Source organism: Rattus rattus, chromosome 14, assembly GCF_011064425.1.
Source record: "Rattus rattus isolate New Zealand chromosome 14, Rrattus_CSIRO_v1, whole genome shotgun sequence".
In the NCBI taxonomy this organism is placed as follows: domain Eukaryota; kingdom Metazoa; phylum Chordata; class Mammalia; order Rodentia; family Muridae; genus Rattus; species Rattus rattus.
Window position 1 is genome coordinate 32,675,719 of NC_046167.1, and position 26,501 is coordinate 32,702,219.

Genomic DNA, 26,501 nt, shown 5'->3' on the forward strand with positions numbered 1-26,501 from the left:
TCACAGGTCCCTGTTTGTGTCTTTTGAGCAATGTAACAAAATGGCAGGCCTTAGTAACTCAGCTTGCAATCCCCGTAGTGGGGAAGCTGCGGCAGGAGGGTCAGATTTACCAGGAGATCATGTAGCCAGCTTCTGCTACAGATTAATTTCTAGGTCAGCTGAGCTACATTGGCCTCTCCTCAAATTAAGCCCCTCACAATCCTATAGAGGGCTGTTGCGTCAAGGCCTGTAGGATTTAGAAACATTTTCTTGGTTTCTTCTTTCTTTTAGTTTTTCCAGTCTGGGTTTCTTTTTGTCTGCCTGGCTGTCCTGGAACTCACTCTGCAGACCAGGCTGGCCTCAGCCTCAGAGAGTCTCCTGCTTCTGCTCCCAAGTGCTTCAATTAATGGCACGCACGGCCCACCACCAGGCCGAATGGGCTGTCTCTTAACGTTTATCTTTGGATCTAGAGAGATGGCTCAGCACTTAGGAGCACTAACTGTTCTTCAGGTCTGATTCCCAGCAACCACATGTGGCTGTAGCTCCAGTTCCCGGGGATTCCATGCCATTTTCTGACCTCCACAATCAAAGAGATACAGACAGGAGAATGTTCACTCACATAAAATAAGCAAAGCTTGGAAAATAAATGAAGTTTATTTTTATTGTTTTTAAAAAAATTGTTTTTATGTGTGCGAGTGTTCTGCCTGTGTGTGCATGTATATATGTGTACCACATGTGCCTGCTACCTAAGAATGTCAGAAAAGAGGTCTAATTCCCAGGATCTGGTTGTGGGCTGTCCTATTTGTGCCGATAATAAAACTTGTGTCCTCTAGGAGAGCAGTCACTGACCTTAAATGATAGCCCATCTCTCTGGGCCCTTTAAGGAATTTAGAAGGACCTCCACATGGCTTTCACACAAAGACAGTCCAAGACCTACTGGGTTACCAGTTGGCTGGGATATCAAAGGCTCAAAGGACAATAGTAGAGAATTGACAAGTGTAAAACCTGTGTTCTGGTTAGGTTTGGTCAACCTAATGTCACCTTGTCTTTACCTGATTGGCCTGTGGGCAAGCCTCTGAAGCAATTTATTGATTGATGTGGGACAGCACAGCCCAGTGTGGTGGGAGTCATTTCTGGACAGGTGGTGACACTGGGTTCTATAAGAAAGCAGGCTGAGCAAACAAAGAAAGCAAGCCAATAAGAAGCATTCCTCCAGGGCCTCTGCAACCAGGCTTCCTGAGTTCCTGTCTTACCTTCTAGCTTAGTCAGTGTTCTATGGCTCTGAAGAGACACTGTGGCCACAGCAACTCATAAACAAAAACATTGGGGCTGGTTTACAGTTAATGGTTCAGACAGGGTAAGGAGCATGACACTGGAGAGTAGACACTGGAGAGTAGACACTGGAGAGTAGCTGAGAGTTCTACATCTAGATCAGCAAGCAGAGAGGGGGACCTGGCTTGAGCATTTGAAACCTAAAAGCTCCCCCAACCCGTGACACAGATCCTCTAACAACTAAGCATACTGCAACAAGGGAACACCTCCTAACAGTACCATACCCTGTTGACCAAGGTTTCAAACCCAGGAGGATTAGTGGCCATTCCTATTCACCACAGCTCCCTCATTGATGGGCTGTAGACTGAAAATCTAAAATGTAAGTATTTAGGAAATGTAAATGACTGATATACAGGTGTTCTTTATTCTGTCTTCCAATTTCTTTGTATCTTTCTTTTTCTGTCTTTCTTTTTTTTCTCTTTTTTCCTTTTTGAGTTTCATGTAGTCAGAGCTGACCTTGAACTCACTACATAATGAGGCTGCTCTTGATTTCCTCATTTTCTTGGCTCCACTTCCTTGGTATTTGGATTACAGGCATGTACCATCAGCCTAGCTTGTGGGTATGTATATGTGAATGTGTGGTCATATGAGTGTACATGCTGTGCATGCATGTGTGGAGGTCAGAGTATATCTTAGGGATTTTACTTGCTACCTCCAACTTACTATTTGTGACAAGGACTCTCCCTGACCCTGGAAATAGCAGACTGCCTAGGCTGACTAGTGAAGTTCAGAGGTCCACCTGTCCCAGTAGGCTCAGCTTTCACATGGGTGACAGGAATCTGAACTCAGGTCTTGATGCTTGCACAGCAGCCATTTTACCTTCTTCTCCCTTGTTCCTCCATCCAACCTCTTGAAAGTCTAAATTTGCCTCCAATTATAAAGCATGTTAAAGATGAACTATGCAGGCCAAATAATGAGACAAATAACCTATCAGTAAGGAGCTTGAGGCCAGATGAATAAAAAGTCAGGCCTGACACGCTGTCTCTTGAGTGGTAGGAATGCATGCATATGTTACCACACCCAGCTTTAGACTAGAAACTTGGAGGTGTATGTGAAGGCCGGTAAGATGGCTCAGTGGTGAGGATGCATTCTGCCAAGCCTGATGATGTGCGTTCAGCCCCTGCAATATCTTATGGGAGGTGTCCCTCCATTTGTCTTCTGCCTCCATGTGTACCCCATGCCATGAGTATGCACACATGCATTCAAAAATAAAGAAAAATGAAAAAATATTGATAGAAGACAAAGTTTCAAGCTGGGCATGGTAGCAAACAGCTTTAATATCAACACTTATAAATGATCTTTCTCTTTCTACTTTCTAAGATCCTACCTTCTAAGTAAAACTTCTAGAACAGTCTTGGCTAAACATTTGAATTGAATGGCAGCATGGGTTATATTAGACATTGTCTTAAATAATAAATGTGTCCATAGAACCTAGTGTGTTGTCCTATGCATATAATCTCACCATTTGGGGAAAACATAGAAGGATCATAGATTCAAGGACAGTCTGTGTTTCATAACAAGTTCCAGACCACCAAGAACTATAGAGTAAGACCCTTGGTCAGCAAACAAAGCAAGTAAAACAAAACAAACTACCAAAATACCAAGGATTTGATGAGTGTATTCACACATGCCTGTAATCCTAGCATTCAGGAGGCAGAGACAAGAGGATCTCTGTGATTAAAGCCAGCATGGTGTATGTCTCTACCTCCAAGACTACAGAGACCCTGTCTCAAAACAGCAATGCAAAACAAAACCAAAGGTTGATTAAGAAGGAAAAAAGGAGTGAGAGACATTGCGCACAAGTTAAGTTCTTTTCAATTATGTGCAAGGCCCTGAACATATAATCCCACCACTGCAAAAATAAATAGGTAAATGAATAAAAGTAAGCATTTAAAATAGGGAAGTCAAAGATACCATGGTACCTGACATTTGGAATAATAAGATAGTATGTATCTGTAAGCATGAATAAAAATTTCTAGACCTGACATGTTGGCACATGCCTGTAACTCCAACGCTTGAGGGTCAGAGGCAGGAAGATCAGAAATCCAAGGTAATCCTCAGTCACATTTTGCAAGAAATTTGATCACACTGTGAACCTCAAGATTGTATAGGAAAAGCCTATCTCTGATTGTACTGTGGCTCAGGACCAACACACACCTTCAGTCCAAGACATTTGTTGTAAATGACACTGAATAAAGTTAGCCAAAGCTCAAGACACAGAGCAAGCAGCCAGTTGACCAGAAGTGAACATAGGAAGAAAACCATAGAGAATGAGAGTAAGTCAGCTGGATGGATAGAAATGAACAGAAAGCAGAAAGATGGGCACGCAATTTGGAAGGGGTTTTGAGAAGTGTGGAGAAGGGGAACTGGTTTTTTCCTTCTGGGATGAAGATTGAGGAGGAAGGTCAGTTGGGTCTGGTCTAACCCAAGTTCACAACAGCATCTAGTTCCTGATTCTTCATTTGGTAGAATGGAACATTTGAGATTTTGTTTTAAAACTGTTTTGAAAACTAAGGTTAAGTACTGAATTTGATGACAGCCTGATTGTGACAAGGCTACAAGAGACCTTGTCTCAAATACTAATAAATAAAACCTTACCAGAGTAGCCTCAGTTATTTCAGAGACACCTGTGACACCTCAGTCAAAATGTTGCTCTTACAGATCAGCCAGGAGGCATGCCTATTGGGCACTTTCTTTTGGCTAATTGGTTGATGATGTCCTTACCTCATTACTGTGTATCTCTAATCCTTGGTCAGGTGCCCCATTGTATAAGGAAGGTATAATACCAGAGGGACCAACCTTCATCTGTGGTCTTCACTGGGTCAGTTCCTGTTCTCCAAGTTTGTGCTGTGCCTTCCTGATTACAGGTGGTAAAGTAAGAGAGGGAATAAACTCTTTCCTCCCAAGTTAGTTTTGGTCACAGTGATTATATTAGTCAGGGTTCTCTAGAGTCACAGAACTTACACAATGTCTCTATATATTAAGGGCATTTAATGTAATGACTTACAGTCTGTATCCAACTAACTCATCAATGGGCAGTTGTGAATGGGAAGTCCAAAAATCTAGACCTTGTTCAGACCCAAGGGTCTACTTGTTTCACCTGGTCTTCTGTATAAGCTCAAAGAAGTAGTTCCAACAGATGTGCTGGCTAAAAAGTCTTCCTTCTTCCAAAGACCTCATGTAAGCCTCTAGCAGAAGGTGTGGCCCAGATTAAGGTGCTTTGTCCCAGGCTGGCCTTGAGCTCAGAGATCTGCTCGCCTCAGTCTCCTGGGATTGAAGGCCAGTACTACCATGCATGGGCCTAATCTTTTTATGGCCTCTATACCTCAAGATCTGTGTCTCTTTCACCCTCAAGATCTGGATCACAGGTGTGCCCTCCATATCTGGAATGTAGGTCATTCTAGATGTTTTCAAGTTGACAACCAGGAATACCCATCACACTGGTGATCACAGCAACAGAAACCTAACTATGGAGATACACTAACTGAGAATAGATCATTCATCTGTCTAAGTCCCTTGAGTGACCCTCCCACTGGCTATCACTATAAAGACCAGTGTTCCTGAAGGTCTAATTATCCAAAATGGTGCTACTACCTTAGATAGATTGCTGCCAGGTCTTATTAAGATTACCCACTTTGCTCCAACTTGAAGGTAGCAAAGTTTTGCTGTGAGTGTATCCTGCCCTGAAATCAAAGCAGCCTTCTTCCCAGACTACAATGGCTCAGCAGAGCCATCTATTCCTGACTGGAGTTCACCTGTCAGGTCACCCCTGACATTTGCAGGGTCAATGCACTGACAATAGTCAAAGGTCATCCTCTAGAGGTGCCTCAGAGCTGGAAATGGGCAGTTGATCTTGATTGGTCATCAGGTCATGGCTTAGCCTAAACAGCATGGCTTGGCCTGACCAGCACAGAAACATGAGAGAGAAGAGAGAGTGCTGGTGAGGGACTGGAGCTCAGATGTGACAACAATGAGAGCCCAGTCGTGGGAGATGGTATTGATGCTGGTGACAATGGCTGGTAATTCTGAGGCAGTACCATGAGGACCTGAAGGGCTTGGAATGAGGGAAGCACCAACTGTACTGGGATTTTAAATCCAGAGGCACTGAAAACACGAAATAGAGCTAAGATCACAAAAGAGGCCATGGGAGCCAGAGTGGTCCAAGCCAGAGAAACCGTTGGGAGTTGCTTTAGCTAGGAAATATGCGCTCAATCTTCATTTATGTCCTCAGTTATTTTGGTTGTTATTTGGTTCAAGAATTGTCGCTCTGCTTTCTCAAAATATTGGCTAGGAAAAGCCTGTTTTGTTGAAGAAACCATGTGTGCCTCCAACTTCTCTGGTGAGAATTCCAGGAGGATCTTTCATCAATTTTTTCCCCTATCATTTTAAAAATAGCAACCCACTGCCCTCTGGAATCCTAGCTTTCTGATAGCCAGTAGCTGGAAAGAACCCTGATGTTCCACGACAGAAGAATGGATTCAGAAAATGTGGTTCATTTACGCAATGGAATACTACTCAGCTATTGAGAACAAGAACATCCATAGTTTTGCAGGCAAATGGATGGAACTAGAAAATATCCTGATTGAGGTAGCTCAGACCTCAAAGGACATGCATGGTATGTTCTCACTAATAAGTGGATATTAGCCAAAACAAAGTACAGAATACTCAAGATACAGTCCACAGAACTCAAAAAGTTCAACAAGGTGAAGGGCCCAAGTGAGGATGCAAGCACAGCTGGGGAGGGAGGAAGCTGGGAGGAAAAGGAGACAGGTAGCTTGGATGAGAAGTGTTTGAACACTTGGGCTCCAGTTACTGGTGCTTCTTGAGGAGGTTATGGAAATTTCAGGAGGCAGAGGTTTGCTGAGGGATGTAGATCATTGAGGAGAGCATGATTTATACACTCCCCCCCACTTCCCATTCCCTGTCTCTGTCTACCTGTTATGTATGGATGAAACTGTCCTCAGCCAGTTTCCTCTTGCTGATGGCATGCTCTACTTTCCCAGCTATTATGGAAACTGTCCCTGTGTAACCACAATCCATTTCTTCCTTAAGTTGTCTTTGGTCATGGTATTTTATCATAGCAACAGGTGAGTAACTGATACGACTTATTGAGAAGAAATCTAGAGATCCACTTAGTGCACTTTTCACAAAATGCAGAAGATGCAATATCATAGGCATAATGTTAAATCACAGCAACACTAGTTGTATTTTAGAGAAAAAATAACAAGTAAAAAACAAAAGCAGGGGTTGGGGATTTAGCTCAGTGGTAGAGTATTTGCCTAGGAAGCTTAAGGCCCTGGGTTCGGTCCCCAGCTCCAAAAAAAAAGAACCAAAAAAAAAAAAAAAAAAACAACAACAACAACAAAAAAAAACCAAAAGCAGCCAGCCGTGTTGGGAGACTCAAAAGTTATGATAAATTGGGCATTATTATTTCAGGTGATAGAATAACAACATCTTTCATTCACTGCAAGCCAGGAAGTTTTCATGTTATCTATCACTCTATGTATTCTATTCAGAGAGAAAGAGAGAGGGAGAGAGAATCACCCGTTCTTCTATGTCTGTGGATTCTGTATCCAGGACCTCAAAAAGATGTAAACTAAGACTGCATCTGTGCTAAGGACGCACAGGCATTTGACAATATCCCCAAAATAACAGAGTATAATAGTCATACATTAATATATTAGCTATCTAGTTAGAGCTTTTATTGCTGTGATGAAACGTCCTGACTGAAACAACTTGGCATGAAAGGGTTGATCTGGCTTATACTTCCAAATCACTGTTCATCGTTGAAGGAAGTCAGGACAGAAATTCAGGAAACTGAATGCAGGAACTGATGCAGAGGCCATGGAAGGGTGCTGCATACAGACTTTTCACAGCCTGCATTTTACAGGACCCAGGACCACTGACCCAGCAGTAGCCCTACACACAATGGGATAGGTCTTCCCACATTCATTAGTAACAAAAAAACAAACAAACAAACAAAAAAGCCCTCCAGGCTTACCGATAAGTAGATCTTATGGAGGTATGTCCCCAATTGAGGCTCCCTTCTCTTAGATGACTATAACTTGTGTCAAGTAGACATAAAACTAGACAGCACAGGGGCCATGGACAAAGACTGCTTATTTGATCGCTCCTCATATTCTGTGCGATCTCATACACTCCAGGACCTCCTGCCAGTGGTGGAGCACATTCACAATGATCAGGTTCCCCCACACGCAACACTAACTAAGGAAATCTTTATAGAGGCATTTTCTCAATTGTGGTTCTCACTTCTCAGATGTCTAAGTTTGTGTAAGGTTGACAAAAAACCAACCAGCACAATTAGGGACTATATAAAATTCATAGATGCCTTAAAATATAAAAGATATGGGTGGGTTACTTTAAATGACAGTTTAATACTTGCCAATTTTGATTTGTTGGATAACATGGAACAATTCCTATATAGAAAATAAGACATCTGTATGTTACTTAGTTTATATAAAACTACATGTATATTTCTTAAAGTAAGCTCAGGGTTAACAATGTTTATATTTCGTGTGTATATAGATTATGAACATGGAAAATTATATCTTTTTTATGAGTCTATCTTAATGACATGCCAAGACAAAGTGTGGAGCAGAGACTGAAGGAAAGGCCATCCAGAGACTGCCACACATAGGAATCCATTCCACATGCAGTCACCAAACCTAGTCACTATTGGGGATGCCAAGAAGTGAATTCGACAGGAGCCTAATATAACTGTATCCTGAAAGGATCTGCCAGAGCCTGACAAATACAGAAAAGGATGCCTCCAGTCAACCACTGGACTGAGAACGGGGTCCCCAATGGAAGAATTAGAGAAAGGAGTGAGGTAGCTGAGGGGCTTTGCGACCCCATAGGAAGAACAACAATATCAGCCAACCAGACCCCTCAGAGCTCCGTGGAACTAAACCAACAAACCAAAGAGTACACATGGAGTGACCCATGGCTCCAGCAGCATGTGTAGCAGAGGATGGGCCTTGTTGGGCATCAATAGGAGAAGACCCTTGGTCCTGTGAAAGCTTGAAGCCCCAGGGTAGGGAAATGCCAATGCTGGGAGGTAGGAGAGAGTGGGTTGGTGGAGGAGCACCCTCATGGAGGCAGGGGTTGGGGAAATGGGATGGGGACAACTGGGAAAACTGGGAAAGAGAATAACATTTGAAATGTAAATAAAGGGCCCTAGACCCCATATGAACAACAATGCCAACCAACCAGAGCTTCCAGGGACTAAGCCACTACCCAAAGACTATACATGGACTGACCCTGGGCTCCAACCTCATAGGTAGCAATGAATAGCCTAGAATGAGCACCAGTGGAAGGGGAAGCCCTTGGTCTTGCTAAGACTGAACCCCCAGTGAACGTGATTGTTGGGGGGAGGGCGGTAATGGGGGGAGGATGTGGAGGGAACACCCATATAGAGGGGAGGGGGGAGGGGTTAGGGGATGTTGGCCCGAAACCGGAAAGGGAATAACAATCGAAATGTAAATAAGAAATACTCAAGTTAATAAAGAAAAAAATGTAAATAAAGAAAATATCCAATAAAAGAAAAATAAATAAATATTATAGCAGAAAAAAATGACATACATGGCTAAACTTTAAAATTTGAAGAAAACTCAAGTTTCATCTATGTAAATTTTGATTTTTTATAACACAAACAGAATTTAGATATTAATGTGCTGAAACATAGGACAGAATAAAAACATATTTCAAAATACAAATCCAAAACACATTAGGGAGTTCGCAGTTGACATTTGAGAACACTTTCACTGTCACTTATTGTGCTCAAAATCATCACAGATACAAGTAATTAATACTGGTCTTCCGAAATTATAAATTGTGTTGGAAGTTTCTCATATGAATTTGAAAATAGGGTCTCCGTCTGCACCCAGAGCTAAAGCTGTCCCACAGCCCTCCATACCCGAATCCTGCCCAGAGAGAGTTGGTCTCCCAGGAGTGTTCTCACTCCTAAGATCACAGCCCACAGGTGAGACCACCATTTTTACTTCAATAATTATCCAAACAGGGACCCAGGAATGGACACATCATGGAAACAGAAACTAAACAGAGACACAGAGAAACTAACAGAAGTTATGAACTAAATGTATTTGACAGATATTTGTAGACTATTTCATCTTAAAACAAAAGAATATATCTTCTCAGCACATCATGGTATCTTCTCAAAAATTGACCATATAATTGGCCACAAAACTGGCATCAACAGGTAAAAGGAGATTGAAATAATCCCATGATGCTTATTAGATCACCATGGACTAAGGCTGGTCTAATTAACAACAAAAACAACACAAAGTCCACATATATGTGGAAGCTGAACAATGTTTTCCTCGACGATAAATTGGCCAAAAAAGAAATAGAGAAATTAAAGACTTCTTAGAATTTAATGAAAATGAAGGCACATACCCAACTTATGGGACACAATGAAAGCAGGGGTAAAGGTGAAAACGCATAGCTCCAAAAAAAAAAAAAAAAAAAAATCAAAACCTGGAGAGACCATACACTATCAGCTTGGCAGGACACCTGAAAGCTCTAGAAGAAAAAGAAGTAAATATATCCAAGAGAAGTAGAGAGCGGGAAATAATCAAACTCAGAGCTGAAATCAACCAAGAAGAAACAAAAGGAACTATACAAAGAATCAGCAAAACCCAGGAGCTGTTTTTTGAGAAAATTGTCAAGATAAACACTTAGCCAGACTAACAAGAGGGCACAAAGACAGTATCCAAATTGGCAAATAAAAAACAAATAAATAAAAAGAGAAACAAAACAAGAGAAACTGAAGAAATTAAAAATATCATCTCAAAATGTCATCAAATCCTGCTAACTGCCTATACTCAAAAAAATTAGAAAATCTGGAAAAAAAGAACAATTTTCTAGACAGATACCAGGTACCAAATTTAAATTGGGATCATTTATATAGTCACAAACTCCTAAAGAAAGAGGCAGTCATTTAATGTCCCTCAACAATAATGACAAAAGAAGTCCAGGACAGATGAGTTTAGTGCAAATTACTATCAGACTTTCAAAGAAGACCTAATACCAATACTGTCCAAACTATTCCACAAAATAGAGACAGAAGGAATACTACCCAATTTGTTCAATTATGCTTATAACTAAACCACACAAAGACACTACAAAGAAAGAGAACTTCAGACCAATTTCCCTTGTGAGTCTAGATGCAAAAATCCTCAATAAAATTCTTGCAAAAAGAAACCAAGAACACATTAAAATGAGCATTCACAATGATCAAGTAGGCTTTATCCCAGGGATGCAGGGATGGCTGAATATAAGGAAATCAATCAACATAAGCCATTATATGAGGAAATTAGGGAAATGACAATCTTCACAATAGTCACAAATAGCATAAAATACCTCAGTGTGACTGTAACTAAGCAAGTGAAATATCTGTATGACAAGAACTTCAAGTCTCTGAAGACAGAAATTGAAGATCTCAAAAGATGGAAAGACTTCCCATGCTCATGGATTGACAGAATTAATATAGTTAAAATGGCCTTTTGCCAAAAGCAATCCACAGATTCAATGCAATCCCCACCAAAATTCCAACTCAAATCTTCATAGAGTTAGAAAGAGCAATTTGCAAATTCATTTGGAATAACAAAAAACCCAAGATAGTGAAAACTATGCTCAACAATAAAAGAACTTCTGGAGGAAATCACCATCCCTGAACTCAAGCTGTATTACAGAGCAATAGTGATAAAAACTGTATGGTATTGGTACAGAGACAGGCAGGTAGATCAATAGAATATAATTGAAGACCCAGAAATGAACCTGCACACCTATGGTCACTTGGTCTTTGACAAAGGGGCTAAACCATCCAGTGGAAAAAAGATAGCATTTTCAACAAATGGTGCTGGTTCAACTGGAGGTCAGCATGTAGAAGAGTGCAAATTGATTCAGTCTTATTGCCCTGTACAAAGCTCAAGTCCAAGTAGATCGAGGACCTCCACATAAATCCAGATATACTCTAATAGAAGAAAAAGTGGGGAAGAGCCTAGAACACATAGGCGCTAGGGAAATTTTCCTGAACAGAACACCAATGGCTTATGCTCTAAGATCAAGAATTGACAAATGGGACCTCATAAAATTGCAAAGCTTCTGTAAGGCAAAGGACACTGTTATAAGGACAAAACAGTAACCAACAGATTGGGAAAAGATCTTTACCAATCCTACATCTGATAGAGGGCTAATATCCAGTATATACAAAGAACTCAAGAAGTTAGAGACCAGAGAGCCAAAAAACCCTATTAAAAATGGGGTTCAGTTGAAAAAAAAAGAACCAAGAAAAAAAATGGGGTTCAGAGTTAAACAAAGAATTCTCAGCTGAGGAATATCGAATAGCTGAGAAGTACCTAAAGAAATGTTCAACATCCATAGTCATCAGGGAAATGCACATCAAAACAACCCTGAGATTCCACCTCACACCAGTCAGAATGGCTAAGATAAAAAGACTCAGGTGACAGCAGATGCTGGTGAGGATGTGGAGAAAGAGCAACACTCCTCCATTGTTGGTGGGATTGCAAGCTGGTACAACCACTCTGGAAATCAGTCTGGAGGTCCCTCAGAAAATTGGACATTGAACTGCCTGAGGATCCAGCTATACCTCTCTTGGGCATATACCCAAAAGATGCTCCAACATACAACAAAGACACATGCTCCACTATGTTCATAGTAGTCTTATTTATAATAGCCAGAAGCTGGAAAGAATCCAGATGCTCTTCAACAGAGGAATGGATACAGAAAATGTGGTACATCTACACAATGGAGTACTACTCAGCTATCAAAAACAATGACTTCATGAAATTCATAGGCAAATGGATGGAACTAGAAAATATCATCCTGAATGAGGTAACCCAATTACAAAAAAAACTACAAATAGTATGCACTCACTGATAAGTGAATATAAGCCCAAAGGCTTGAATTACTCAAGATAAAATCCACAGACCACATGAAGCTCAAGAAGAAGGACAACCAAGTGCAGATGCTTCAGTCCTTCTTAAATGGGGGAACAAAAATATTCATAGGAGGAGATATGGAGACAAAGTTTGGAGCCGAGACTGAAGGAATGGCCATTCAGAGCCTGCCCCACCTGGGGACCCAGCATATATATATATATATATATATATATATATATATATATATATATATCCACCAAAAGTAGACAATATTGATGAAGCCAAGAAGTGCGTGCTGACAGGAGTCTATATAGCTGTCTCCTGAGAGGCGCAGCCAGAGCCAAATACAAATACAGAGGCAAATGCTAGCAGCAAACCATTGAACTGAGAATGGGTCCCTGTTAGGGGTGTTAGAGAAAGGACTGAAGGAGCTGAAGGGGCTTGAAACCCTGTAAGAACAACAATACCAACCAATCAGAGCTCCCAGGCACTAAACCACTACCCAATGAGTGCATATGGACAGATCCATGGGTCCAGCTGCATATGTAGCAGAGGATAGCCTTGTTGGGCACCAATGGAAGGAGAAGCCCTTGATCCTGCCAAGGCTGGACCCTCCAGTGTAGGGGAATGTCAGGGCAGAGAGGCAGGAAGGGGTTGGGGAGGGGGAACACACTTATAGAAGAGGGAGGGTGTTGGGATAAGGAGTTTATGGACAGGAAACCAGGGAAGGGGATAACATTGAAACGTAAATTAAAAATGTCCAATAAAAAGAAAAGATGAAGACATCATAAAGAAGGACATTTTCGTAAGACATTGTTCAAGCTCTGCTTTGGAACTGCATTATTTTTGTAGCTGAGAGCTCAACTTCTTTAATTTCCTGTGTTGGCACGGGAACATTTTACAGTGTACTATAAAATTCGTTACAGCAGAAAGAAACTCACATTAACAAGACGATACACAAAACACAACAATGTCCATTAACGAGTGTTACCCTCTTTTCTAATAACCGGAAGAGCGTTTCTCATGTTTCTTCATGTACAGTTAGCTTTAAATATCTTAGGTGTTAAATGTATGTTTTTACGAAGACATCAAGGATGTTTCTCCAAATGAGCAACATTTTCTAAATCCACTCATCAGCTCTGCTTTGGAACTGCTTTATTTTTGCAGCAGCCTTTAGGACATCTTCAATATCCTGTGTTTTCACAGAAACTTAAAGAGCACAGAAAATTTTGATATAGCTGAAAAAAACTCACTTTAGCATGGTCACTACACAAAACAAAGTACAATGGGCCTGTCTGTATGTTACTCTTCTTTCTAATAACCAGAAAAGCGTTTCTTTAGTTTCCTAATATACACTTACCATCAGATATCTTAGGCATTAAACATATGATTTTAAGAAGACATTAAAGTTCTTTCTCAAAAAAGACATATACATATCACATTCATGATGTTTGGCTTTGGACTTGCTTTATTTTTGTAGTCCAAAACATGACTTTGTTAATTTCCTGTGTTATCAAAGTACCATTTCTCAGAGTACCATAAAATTCATTACAGCAGAAGGGAACTCAGTTTAACAAGCTGCTACACAAAACCCAAAACAATGGAAATTCCTGTGTTTTGCCCTCTTTGCTAATGAACAGAAGTGGGTTTCTTTTCTTTTCTTTTTTTTTCTTCTCTTCATGTACAGTTAAATATCTTAAGCATTAAATGTATATTTGTAAGAAGACATCTAGGAAGTTTCTCCAAAAGAGGAACATTTTCTTAACACTTTCATCACCTGCCTAGTACCCTCTGGACACAGGAATATAGGAGCAGTCAATGGCAGGAACCTTCTGGTTTCTGCCTGTGCCCAGAGTTGAACTGAACCAGTCAATCCAAGCTGGACTCTCAGAAGTGCAGACCATCCTGAGAGCTCAGAGGAGACAACTACTTCTGCCCATGTTCCTGACCCAAGAGGAACCCATCTTGTGCCTTCTGTTCCCTCTGGGCACAGGGACCTAGGGGCAGTCAGGAGCTGGACCCTTCTGGTTTCTGCCTGCACTGAAAGCCATTCACCAGGAGTGCTTACACACTTGAGAGAAGATGTAAGACCAACACTTCTGTTCCAAGTGACCGACCTGGAAGCTTCAGGTCACACAAACTCAGGAGCAGCTCTCTGTTCCCAGATCCAGCTGGGAAACCTTACTAAAGCTCAAAGCACACACTGGCCTTCACACAATAATGGTAGGACATTTCAACACCCCACTCTCATCAATGGACAGATCATGGAAACAGAAACTAAACAGAGACATGGAGAAACTAACAGAAGTTATGAACCAAATGGATTTAACAGATATTTATAGAACATTTCATCTTAAAACAAATTAATATACCTTCTTCTCAGAACCTCATGGTACCTTCTCCAAAACTGACCATATAATCGGTCACAAAACAGCCTCAACAGATACAAGAATATTGAAATAATCCCATGCATCCTATCAGATCACCATGAACTAAGGCTGGTTTTCAACAACAACAAAAACAACAGAAAGCCCACATACACATGGAAGCTGAACAATGCTCTGCTCAATGATAACTTGGTCAAGGAAGAAATAAAGAAAGAAATTAAAGTCTTTTTAGAATTTAATGAAAATGAAGGCACAACATACCCAAACTTATGGAACACAATGAAAGCTGTGCTAAGAAGAAAACTCATAGCTCTGAGTGCCTCCAAAAAGATACAGGAGAGAGCATACATTCACAGCTTCACAGCACACCTGAAAGCTCTACAACAAAAAGAAGCAAATAAACCCAAGAGGAGTAGACTGCAGGAAATAATCAACCTCAGGACTGAAATCAACCAAGTAGAATCAGAAAGGACTATACAAAGAATCAACAAAACCAGGAGCTGGTTCTTTGAGAAAATCAACAAGATGATAAACCCTTACCCAGACTAACCAGAGGTCACAGAGAGAGTATCCAAATTAACAAAATCAGAAATCAAAAGGGAGACATAATAACAGATCTGAAGAAATTAAAAAAAATCATCAGATCCTACTACAAAAGCTTATATTCAACAAAACTGGAAAATCTGGAGGAAATGGACAATTTCCTAGACAGATACCAGGTACCAAAGTTAAATCAGGAACAGATAAACCATCTAAACAATCCCATAACTCCTAAAGAAATAGAAAGTCTTCCAACCAAAAAAAGGCCAGAACCAGGTGGGTTTAGTGCAGAATTCTATTAGACCTTCATAGAAGACTCATACCAATACTATCCAAATTACTCCACAAAATTGAAACAGACGGAGCACTTCCGAATTCCTTCTATGAAGTCACAATTACTCTTATACCTAAACCACACAAAGACTCAACAAAGAAAGAGAACTTCAGACCAATTCCCCTTATGAATATCAACGCAAAAATACTCAATAAAATTCTGGCAAACCCAATCCAAGAGCACATCAAAACAATCATCCACCATGATCAAGTAGGCTTATCCCAGGCATGCAGGATGGTTTAATATAATGGAAAAACCATCAACGTGATCCATTATATAAACAAACTGAAAGAACAAAACCACATGATCATTTCATTAGATGCTGAGAAAGCATTTGACAAAATTCAACACCCCTTCATGATAAAAGTCCTGGAAAGAATAGGAATTCAAGGCCCATACCTAAACATAGTAAAAGCCATATACAGCAAACCAGTGGCTAACATTAAACTAAATGGAGAGAAACTTGAAGCAATCCCACTAAAATCAGGGACTAGACAGGCTGCCCACTCTCTCCCTACTTATTCAATATAGTACTGGAAGTCTTAGCCAGAGCAATCAGACAACAAAAAGAGTTCAAAGGGATACACATTGGAAATTTGACATCCAAAGAAAAGTGTGTAATTCGTTATAGCTGAAAGAAAAGTACTTTAACGTAGAAGTCATCGAAATAATAGTTCATGTTGCATGCCTGTGTTCCTTTCTGTATTAAGAACCAGAGGAGTGATTCTTTCAGTGTTCTCATGTATAATTAGATTTAAACATCCTAGCCCGTAAATGTATGTTTTTAAGAAGACACCTGGAACATTTCTCACTGTAGCTGTCATCTGCAAAACATAAGAAGTAAGTTATTCTTTGTCATTGATATTTTTAAGTACAGAAACAATGTATATCATTATTCAATCGTAATTAAACATACACATTACACAGAGGAGAGTGCAATTCATTATAGCTGAAAGAAAAATACTTTATCACAGAAGCTACACAGATGTACATGCCTGTTTTTCCTTCCCTGTGCTCATATCTTTTTTTTTTTCTTTCTATTTTTCGGAGCTGAGGATCAAACCCAGGGCCTTGCGCTTTCTAGGCAAGCGCTCTACCACTGAGCTAAATCCCCAACCCCTCCTGTGCTCATATCTTGAAGAATGTTTACTTAGCAGTCAGACGAGTTCTGTTTAGTGTTCGCATGGATTCTTAGATTTAAACATATTTTCTGTCTTTAATATTTTGAGGATTATTTTCCAAAATGAATCTTCAATTTTTTCTCAAGTATTTTCTGAGTCTCGTATATTTTCAGGATATTTTTCCCTAAAATCTTCAATTTTATTACCAATATTTTCTGTTTTTAGTATTTTCAGGATGATTTTCCACAAATCTTCACTTTTTTCTGAAATGTTTTGTTTCTTTTATATTTTCAACATTATTTTCCCAAAAAATCTTCATTTTTTTCCTGAAGTATTTCCTGTGTCTTTATATTTTCAGGATTTTTTCCCTAAAATCTTTCATTTTATTATCATTTTTTCATCTCTCATATTTCAGGATGATTTTCCACAAATCTTCATATTTTTATGAAATATTTTTCATGTCTGTTATGTTTTCGGGATTTTTTCCTTAAAATCTTCAATTTTATTACCAATTTTCTCATCTTTGGTGTTTTCAGGATGATTTTCCACAAATCTTCAATTTTTTCTGATGCCCCCTTCTCATCTGCATACTCAGAAAGTTCCTCTTACCTCCCACCTCTGCAGAATGAGCTGGGACCCGCCCACTCCCCAACAATTTCCAGCCAGACTCAGAGTCAGGCTGCAGACTAGGGACCCCCCCCCATATCTGCATAAGACATGAGGCCCGCCCATGGTGTAGCAGCTAGTCTCCAGGACACTTGTCTGGCTGCTCGTGAACCTTCAGTCTGACTGCCATCACTGCCACCATTGTCACTCTTGTTAGAGCATGCTTCCACATTTACTGGGAGACTCTCCTCATCATTAGCCACTCAAGTTCTTGACTGAGCAGACTGAACAATCCTGCTGAAAGAGGGATCTTGGGCTGGAGAGATGGCTCAGCGGTTAAGAGGACTGTCTGCTCTTCCAGAGGTCCTGAGTTCAATTCCCAGCAACCACATGGTGGCTCACTTCCATCTGTAATGAGATCTGATGCTCCTCTAAAGCAAAGCCCATTTAATAGTATTCCCACTGATTTCAGAACAAAAGCAAAGTCCTTACCGCAGTTTACATCCTATTTGCTGGAGCTAAATCTCCACACTCACCCTCCAGTATTCTATTCACTACTTCTCGCAGAGCTTCTTTGCTGGAAGCTCCCTTCTGTGAAGAACTGAAGACTCTCTACTTTCTTTCACTTCCAGGAGAACCCTGACCCAGTGGCACAGTGAAACTAGACAAGAATCAGGAAGCCTTGGATTAAGATGTGAAGATGTGCATCTGCTGGGTAAAAGGTTACTATCTTCTTCTAGTCAGTATACAGACATTTACTCAGAAGAATTCAACCGTTGGCTAAAAATCCAAAAGTAATCATTTAAATCAGTGTTTTTCAACCTATGGGTTGCAAGAAACTGGGAGGATAAGAGGAAGGGACAGTGTCCCCTAGTGGATTGTTCTGCCTGTATGTGTGAATGTGTATCACAAACCTACCTAGTGCCCTCAGAGCTCAGAAGGAGGACATCAGATATTCTAAAATGGTTGCTAAGGTAGTTGTGAGTCACTATGTGGATGCTGGAAACCAAACCTGGGTCCCCTGCTAGAGCAACAACTGTGTTTAACTGTAACGCTATTTCTCTAGCCCCCATCATAGTTTTTAAACAAAGAAAATTCTACCAAAAAAAGGTAGGGACCTGAGTCTGAAGGGACTAAAGTAGCAGAACAAACTCCATTTTGATATATTTTTTTTTAAATTCCATTTTAGGCTTTTGTCCTCAAAGTGACTTGGCCCTGACCCTTGAGTTCTGGAGAAAAAAAGAGAGATTCTTGGCAAGTGCAACGTAGACATAACAGCTGAGCTAGCCAGTAATAACAGGGTAGGCTAAGTAACCATGAATCATTCCCAGGTCAGGAAACTCCTTTTATAAGTGTGGTCCCTCCTTGTGGTTTGACCTGATACTGTAAACCAATCAGCTTAAAGGCCAACATCCCTTTATCCTCTTACCCAATCATGTAACACAAGGCTTGGAAATCCCTGTTTGCGGGATTTTTTCCTTTGTAAACCTCATGGCCCTAGACCTTGGGGCTGCTCTCCTACCCTATTGTATCAGGACAGTTTGTGGCCCAGGTTCAAGCCTGAATAAAGACTCTTGTTTGCTTGCATTGAAGTTGTGGTCTCTGGTGGTCTCTTTGAGGGTCTCATGAATAGGGCAAAAAATTCTGGGTCCCAGCACCCACACTGGGTAGCTTACCAGCACCACTATATTCTACCCCAGGGAATATGTCTTGTTTTAGTCTCCAAGGGCACTTGTACTTATGGATACACACCCTTGCGCGCGCAGGCACACACAAACACACACACACACACACACACACACACAAATTAAAAAATAAACCTTTAAATTATTCTTCCTTAAAAGGAAAGGAACATACAGAAGTTGGTGATATCTGCCTAACAGCCATATGTTTGGTCTCCATTATTAAAGAGAAATCTAAGTCTGCCATCTAAGTATGCAATGTATAAAGCAGACTCGTCAACACACCATGAAGCCCTGGTTGATAATATTCCTGCAACTTTGAAAACTTGAACTAGAACTTAGTTCCCAAATTCCTGACCTGTACTACAGTCTGAGATACGAAATGATTACTATTGTTTCAACTAGTCTGGATTTGTAATGAATAACAAATTTACGTGTTCCTTCCCCTTTTTGTACTGGGTTGGGTGGGCATCAACCCGACTGCCCATTGGTAGGCAAGGCTCTACCATTGAGCTTCATCCCCAGCTCAAACAAATTTCTTTTCATGGAAACAAATTTGACCATGTGAGTTTTTCTATTAAGTATGTACAACGGCAGAATACAACTTTTACATGATTAAACTAAATAAAAAATTAAAATTAAAAAAAAAAAACATTGCAAAATTAGCCAAAGAAAACGCTATCTTAAGGGGCTGAAGAGATGGCTCAATAGTTGAGAGCTCTTGCTGCTCTTCCTGAGGACCCGATTTCAGTTCCCACAGGGTGGCTCACAACCACTCAAAACTCCAGCTCCAAGGGATGGGATGGATAGACCTCCCTGGCCCGACACACGTGCACGCGGGCGCGCACACACAAATGAAAAAAACAAACAAAAAGTCAAGCTTAGTGTCCAATTGAGGATGTAGCTGTGTTGGTAAAGTGCTTGCCTAGTATAGATTAAGCCCTAGGTTGCATCCCAAAGCACTGCTTGGCTCAGGTTTGTCGAGGTAAAGACAGAAAGATCAAGAGTTCGAGGTTATCCTCTGCAGAACAGTTTCAGTCATCTATGTGAGACACTAGGGGATGGGATTGGGGGCAGGGGGTGCAATTGCTTTTTTGACACTAAACTGCTATGATGCCGAGCTTGAGAGGTGGCTCCAATGAAGTTTGCTTCTAACGCGGGCTGGAGATGGATCTTCTGGAAACCCAACCCTCACATATTTGGTCACCTCAACTTGGTAGGAACATGTCAAAATCATCTGGTAAGCGAAACTCTTACTCCCGTGCTTCCGACAGTTATCCTAGTGAGGAGCGCGTGGGCACCCAGGACCAGGGGCTGCAGCAGCCTCCAGGTCCGGGATTCTCCTCTGTTCTCGCTTTTCATAGCGAGACCCGGGGCTTCTAGTCCTCCTCACCAGGCGTTGCTAACTAGAGGGAAACCGGAAATTCCATGCTACTCCGCGCTCAGGCTCCCCCGCTGCCCTCCATCTTTTTAAGCGCTGCGGCGCCATAATAACCTGCCCCGACTAAGCAACCGCTCCTCGAGGACATGCGCCCTGCAGCAACGTCCACAGCTGAGGGGGTCGGACAGCAACCTGAGCAGTTAACCTGCAGGTTCCGTGTGTTGAGTGCCTGCCTGAACTACCGGGAAGCATTATCGTGAAGGCGAACGCGCATGCTTAATGTGCCGCTAAGGAACTGCAGCCTGGTGAGAGACGCGCATGCTTCTCAGTCTGATAAGAGACGCGCATGCTTCGTGTGTGCATTTCGCCTCCTCCAGCGTCGCGTAGCAGCGTGCATAGCTCCATGGGAAATGTAGTTTCTACGGCTTAGAATCTCAGGCACGCCTCCCTCCTGTGCTCAGTGAGGGACTACCCTCCCGCCCTTCCGGCAGACAGGAGCGTGCTAGAACGCGGACTGAAGGGCTGGGCAAGAGCGAGGAGGGCGGAACGGGTGGGAAGGCCACGCACGCGGGGGCGGTGCCTTGGCCGGGAAGCGGCGGCCGCTCGAGGTACGGATCTAAGTCGCGAGCGGCGAAGACAACGCCAGGCGTGGGCGCGAACGCTGCCGGTAGCACTCGGTGTTCTTAGGTCCCCTCGCTATTGGACGGGACGCGGGAGAGCGCGGCGGGGGCGAGAGGTGGGAGCGGCCAATGCGAAACTGGCTGGTGCTGCTGTGCCCTTGCGTGCTCGGGGCCGCTCTGCACCTCTGGCACCTCTGGCTCCGTTCCCCTCCGGCCCCCCACAACACGGAGCCCAGCGCGGCAGGTGAGGTGAGGGGCTTGGTCGCTGAGCTCGTGGGAGGCCTCGGGGATGCCTGGAGGGGCACAGGGAGTGCTCCGACGTCCTAGTACGGACCGAACAAATGAGTCTTTTCATTGGCGTTGGGCGATCCGGACTGTTCGTTTCTTATTAGCTAGTGCTCAACAGCCCATGTCGTGGTCGGGGGCCCTGGTCACAACTTGGGGGGCTTCTCTCCGAGCCTGCCGGTGCTGCCGGTGCTGGCTTTGCTGTCAGGATTCACTTTGCAACGAGGAGGAACTGACTGTACTTTGTGTTCTCTGATCATGGGGTAAGCCAGGGAAACATCTAGACGTGAGTGGAGTCACCCCTGTAGTTGTGCTTGAGTAGCTTGCTAATTAAGGGACCTAGGAATACCGGATTCTTCTTTAAGTTGCGTACATTTGTTCCCAAATTTCATCCATTGTGGGAATGAAATTTTTGCTCTCGTTCGCCTTACAACCTGACCTGACGGTTTGCCCGCAGTGTCCTGTCACTCTCAACACTACTTTCGTGTCTCCTGTGTGTCCTTTTCAAGTTTTTTCCAGAATGTGTGTGTGTGTGTGTGTGTGTGTGTGTGTGTGTGTGTGTGTGTGTAATGAGAACTAGATAACTATTTTAAGGATAGGGTAATGCTTGTTTTATTTTTTAACTACGTTAGGATTTATCTTACCATTTCATATCCAAACAGCTGTTAGTTTTAAAACTGGTCTTCACAGCCATCACAAACTAAGTCTTACGCCTTATTTAGCAATCCTCAAAACTCAGATTGTTACCAGATTACCCTGGGGTTATTTTAGTAGTGCTCTCTTTTGCTATTAGACAACCACTGTTTTTTTGGAAAGGCTATTCATGTGACTGAAAAGAATCACTTTAGTGGCATAATGAAAGTACATTATGTGTTTTTAGCTTGTGGGACTTTTACACACTAGTTAAGAAAGGTCATACATACAAAATGCTTTGCCGCCTAACGTCTGTTGGGGTTGAGAGAGTTCTGGGATCTATTTGCAGAGCCACTGTAGACTATGTATGACCTTAACATTAGCAGTCTTGGGATTCAACACAATAAACCTTGCCTCTGAGCTTGTATTTAAGTAAGACTGCAAGCAGTTTTTGTGTTTGAAAAAGATTTTTTCCTGATGTTTTAATGCTTATCCATCTAGACTAGACTAGGTTAAGGAAGCAAGCTATAGGAAGAGTCAGGGTTGCATGGGATCGTACTAGTTGTAAAAATTAATGTTGTGTTAATATTGGAGCTTTGTCTGATAATCAGTAGGATGTTTTAATTAGACAGATTCCTATCCCACTCTCCTCTCATGGTACTTCAAAACAAAAGCAGAAGTATTTTGATTGCAAAAAATTCCCACAGCTCTTTTTCCTATTTTGCTGTTGAAATATTTAAAACATTTGGGCATTTTTACTTTCTGACCACATACATTAAGCCTAAAACCTGAGATTTTGCTAAGTATCTTTCTCTTGAAATAATAGCATTTTAATATTTGTTTTCTTTTCTGCTACTCTGTCTGAAATCCCATTTAAGCCACAATAGTACTTTTTTACATTTGTGTGTCTGTGTGTATGTGCATGTGTGTGTTCGCACACTCAGGTGTGTACATTGATACTACATGGAGCTTTTGTAAAAAGTTGAAGAACAGACAACTTGTGAGTTCGTTCTCTTCTTCCACCATATGGGTTCTGATTTTGTGATGTTCAGAGTTTGATTATCAGACTTAGCAAGTCCTTCGACCTGATGAACCATTTCATTAGTCCAATACCTTTTTTGAAAGGGAAATTTACCTTCCCTGAATATTAGAAAAGCCCTCTGGATAATGGTTGGTTCAGCAAACGGTAGAAGGCTGCTAGGCCATCTTAGCAAGTAGTTAATGTAAAGTGCCTGCCTACAAGTCTTAACCATTTGAAAGGGGAGACAGCATAAGACTGTAACTGTGGTGAGTATGATGAGACAAAATGAGGCAGCGTTCTAAAAGTTGATCTAAGAGATCAAGGACGGCCCCTGCAAAAAGGTGACAGCCAAGCAGGGATCTGAGAGAAGAGAGTCTGCCATGCCGGTGCTAAGATTAGCAACTTCTCTAATACAGTGTCTTTAAACAGCTGAAACCAGTCATGGAGCACAACTGGTTAGGAGGAAGGTCTCTTGTGAAGGATAGCACACCTTAGGTACAGACAGGAAAGGAAACAATAGCCGGGATAAAAACTGTGACTTGATTTTTGCCAACTGGTTTTGGGCAGTGCCTTAGCAAAAATTATGCAGTGATCAATATAGAAAGCTTATGTGATTGAGAAAAGGCTTCTCTTTGTAAGGTATCTTGAAAAAAGGAAGCCAGAGTTGTAAAGAAAAGTAGCTTATGACCAAGTACTTATTTGGATAGCTAGCTAGGTGTAGGGCTGGATACCTGGGTCCAGCATGTTTGTGGATAGACTGGGCAAGCAGTTCAAAGACAAATTGAGCTTGTTGTCTAGCTTTTGCCTAGGGCTGGTTCTTCCAAAAGTATCCTTCTATGCTATATATCTCAGGACTTCAGTTCCCATGTATATAAGCTATAAGAATTTGGTCGGCAAAACACTCATATCAGTGCCTGAGTCACTCCTGGAATTTTGATGAGTGTCTTAGTTTGGATTTTACTGCTGTAAGCTGACATCACTACCAAGGCAGCACTTGCAAAGACAATGTTTAATTGGGGCTGGCTTACAGGTTTAGAGGTTCAGTCCATTTTCATCAAGGAGAGAACATGGCAGCATCCAGGCAGGCATGATGCAGAAGGAGCTATTCCAACACCTGTTCCAACCTCCTAATAGTGCCACTCCCTGGGCCAAACATATATAAACCATTACATTCCACTCCCTGGCCCCTATAGGTTTGTTCAAACACATGAGGCTATGGGGGCCTTACTTAACCTATGGCATAATAAAGAAAATACATTTAGTCCTACGTCCAAAGTCCCCATAGTCTAGAACAGTCTCAACAATGTTAAAAGTCCAAAATTCAAGGTCTCTTCTGAGATTCATCCAATGATTTAACTTCAATCCCATAAGCAAGTCAGGAAACCATCTGGGCAAACTCCAGACTGCATCTCCATGTAATGTTGAAGCAGTCTTCAGAATTCCTTTTTCATCTTTGTTGACTGCAACAAACTTCTTTCTCCTGGGCTGGTTCCCCTCCCCATTAGCAGTTTTCCTCAGCAGATAACCCATGATTCTGGTATCTCAAAAAATCTTGGGGTCTTCACGGCAACTTCAGTGTTACAGCTTCTTGTTTCAATGTCTGTGATCTACACATGATCTTCTGGGCTTCTCCAAAGGAGGAGCTCTGCCCTCTGTAGCCCTCTAAGCTCAGGTTGATCCACTCCATTGCTGCTGCTGTTCTTGTTGATCATCCCTGGTACTAGCATCTCCAACACACTGGGGTCTAATGCTGCAGCAAGGCTTCATCAGTAGCCTCTCATAGGCTCTCTTCATGGTGCCAAGCCTCAACTGCTTTGCATGACCCCTTCAGTCCTGGGCCATCAACCGCAACTGGTGCTGCACCTTCACTAGTGGCCTTTCATGGACTCTCACAAGCTTCAGCTGCTATTCATGACCCTTTCATTCCTCAAAACCTGGGTGATTCTTAACACATTACCAGGGACATCTGTAGCACGAGGTACAACCTTGGCTAGCTCTGAAGCATAGCTTCTTTGTGTTCTCAGAAAACACTTCCCAGAAGATTTCACCTCAGTGATGCTGGTCTCCTTAATCACCACTATTTCTTAACTCCAGCTAGCCAGCATCAATTGTCCCAGCAGTTGCTTCTATTCTAGACTCTAAAGCCAGAGCCATGTGGCCAAAGCTGCTGAGTTCTGCGGCTTGCTGGTGCCGGAACATGGTCCCCTTGTTCTATTACAGTATCACCAGCTTTCTGTTTTCCTTCACTGCCTAAGCTTGGCTGTCCTGGAACTTGCTCTTTAGACTGACTGAACTCTGAGATCTGCATGTCTGTTTCCTAAGCACTGGGATTAAAGGTATATTTCACCAAGCCTAGATATAAGTTTTTCTTTACCTAGAACTTGCTCTGTTCCATGCTGGCCTTGAACTTCTGCTTAATTGAATTTAAAATCTTTGAACACAGGATTCAGCTCCATTTTACTTCCTGGTCCCCCTAAAGGACATATATTTTATATTTTCCTTTCTCAGCTTGGTATTCTTGTTTAAAATGCTCTTCATGAGGCTTAACCAGAGATCAAAGTCTAAGATGGGTATTTCTGTGACTTCTTTGTCAATGCAATTAGAGTCTTCTCCTTAACCTCAGGAAGACTCTTTAGATAAGGACAAAAAGCAGACACATTCTTCACCAAAATACCACAAAAACAGTCACTAGGCTACATGTTAAAATTCTCCATTGAAACCTCTTGGGCCAGGTCTTCACAATTCAAATCATTATCAGTAATAAAGTCTCCCATATTCCTTCTAGGATAGCCCATCGAGCCCCATATAAAGCATTCGACTGCATTCCAAATCCCAACATTCACATTCTTCCAAATAAAAACATGGTCAAGCCTATCACAGAAATACCCCAGTCACTGTCTTAGGGTTCTACTGCTGTGAACAGACACCATGACCAAAGCAACTTTTATAAGGACAGCATTTAATTGGGGCTGGCTTACAGGTTCAGAGATTTATTCCATTATCATCGAGGTGGGAGCATGGTAGCATCCAGGCAGGCATGGTGCAGGAGGAGCTGAGAGTTCCACATCTTCATCTGAAGGCTACTATCCGAATACTAACTTCCAGGCAGCTTGGACAAGGGTATCAAAGCCGGTGCTCACAGTGTCACACCTATTCCTACAAGTGCTACTATTCCTCCTAACAGTGCTACTCCCTGGGCCAAACATGTGTAAACCATCATAGTGGGTCTTGGCTAAAGTCTATGCCAGTATGGTTCATTGAGGCTGGCAGGTGCACACTGTAGTGACCCAGTTGACTGGCTCACCAGCAAATCTGTAATGGGCTCATACGTTTTCCTCATTTTCAAGATTTCTGCCTGATTGTGACGGGTGTCATCAAGCGCGTACATATGAGAAGGGGGGTTTTTTGTTTTGTTTTTTTTTTGTGGTCTTTTCACTTCTTAGGCTTATTTTGAATAATCAGTTTCGAGGTCAACTTCCCTTACCCTTTTAAAGCCCAAGGTTATTGCAAAGCCCAGCAAGTTGCCAGGCTCTCAAGATAGATTACTTACTAAAATAAATAGTCATTGCTCCTTGGGGCCCTTGCCTGGGGTTGTGAGTTATTCCTGTCATTGTGAAGATCTTGTTCCCTGTGGGCC

The 26,501-nt window shown here is 41.9% G+C and overlaps 1 protein-coding gene across 1 annotated transcript in view; it reads left to right on the top strand.

Annotated features, from left to right (window-relative positions):
- The first annotated feature begins 20,834 nt into the window (after window positions 1-20,834).
- B3galnt2 (beta-1,3-N-acetylgalactosaminyltransferase 2) overlaps window positions 20,835-26,501 on the top strand; it is a 40,024-nt gene continuing 34,357 nt past the window's right edge. The window contains exon 1 of the mRNA XM_032885223.1: window positions 20,835-21,169. Coding sequence (XP_032741114.1) covers window positions 21,055-21,169 — 115 coding nt within the window. The 5' untranslated portion in view covers window positions 20,835-21,054. The remainder of the gene's footprint in view (window positions 21,170-26,501) is intronic.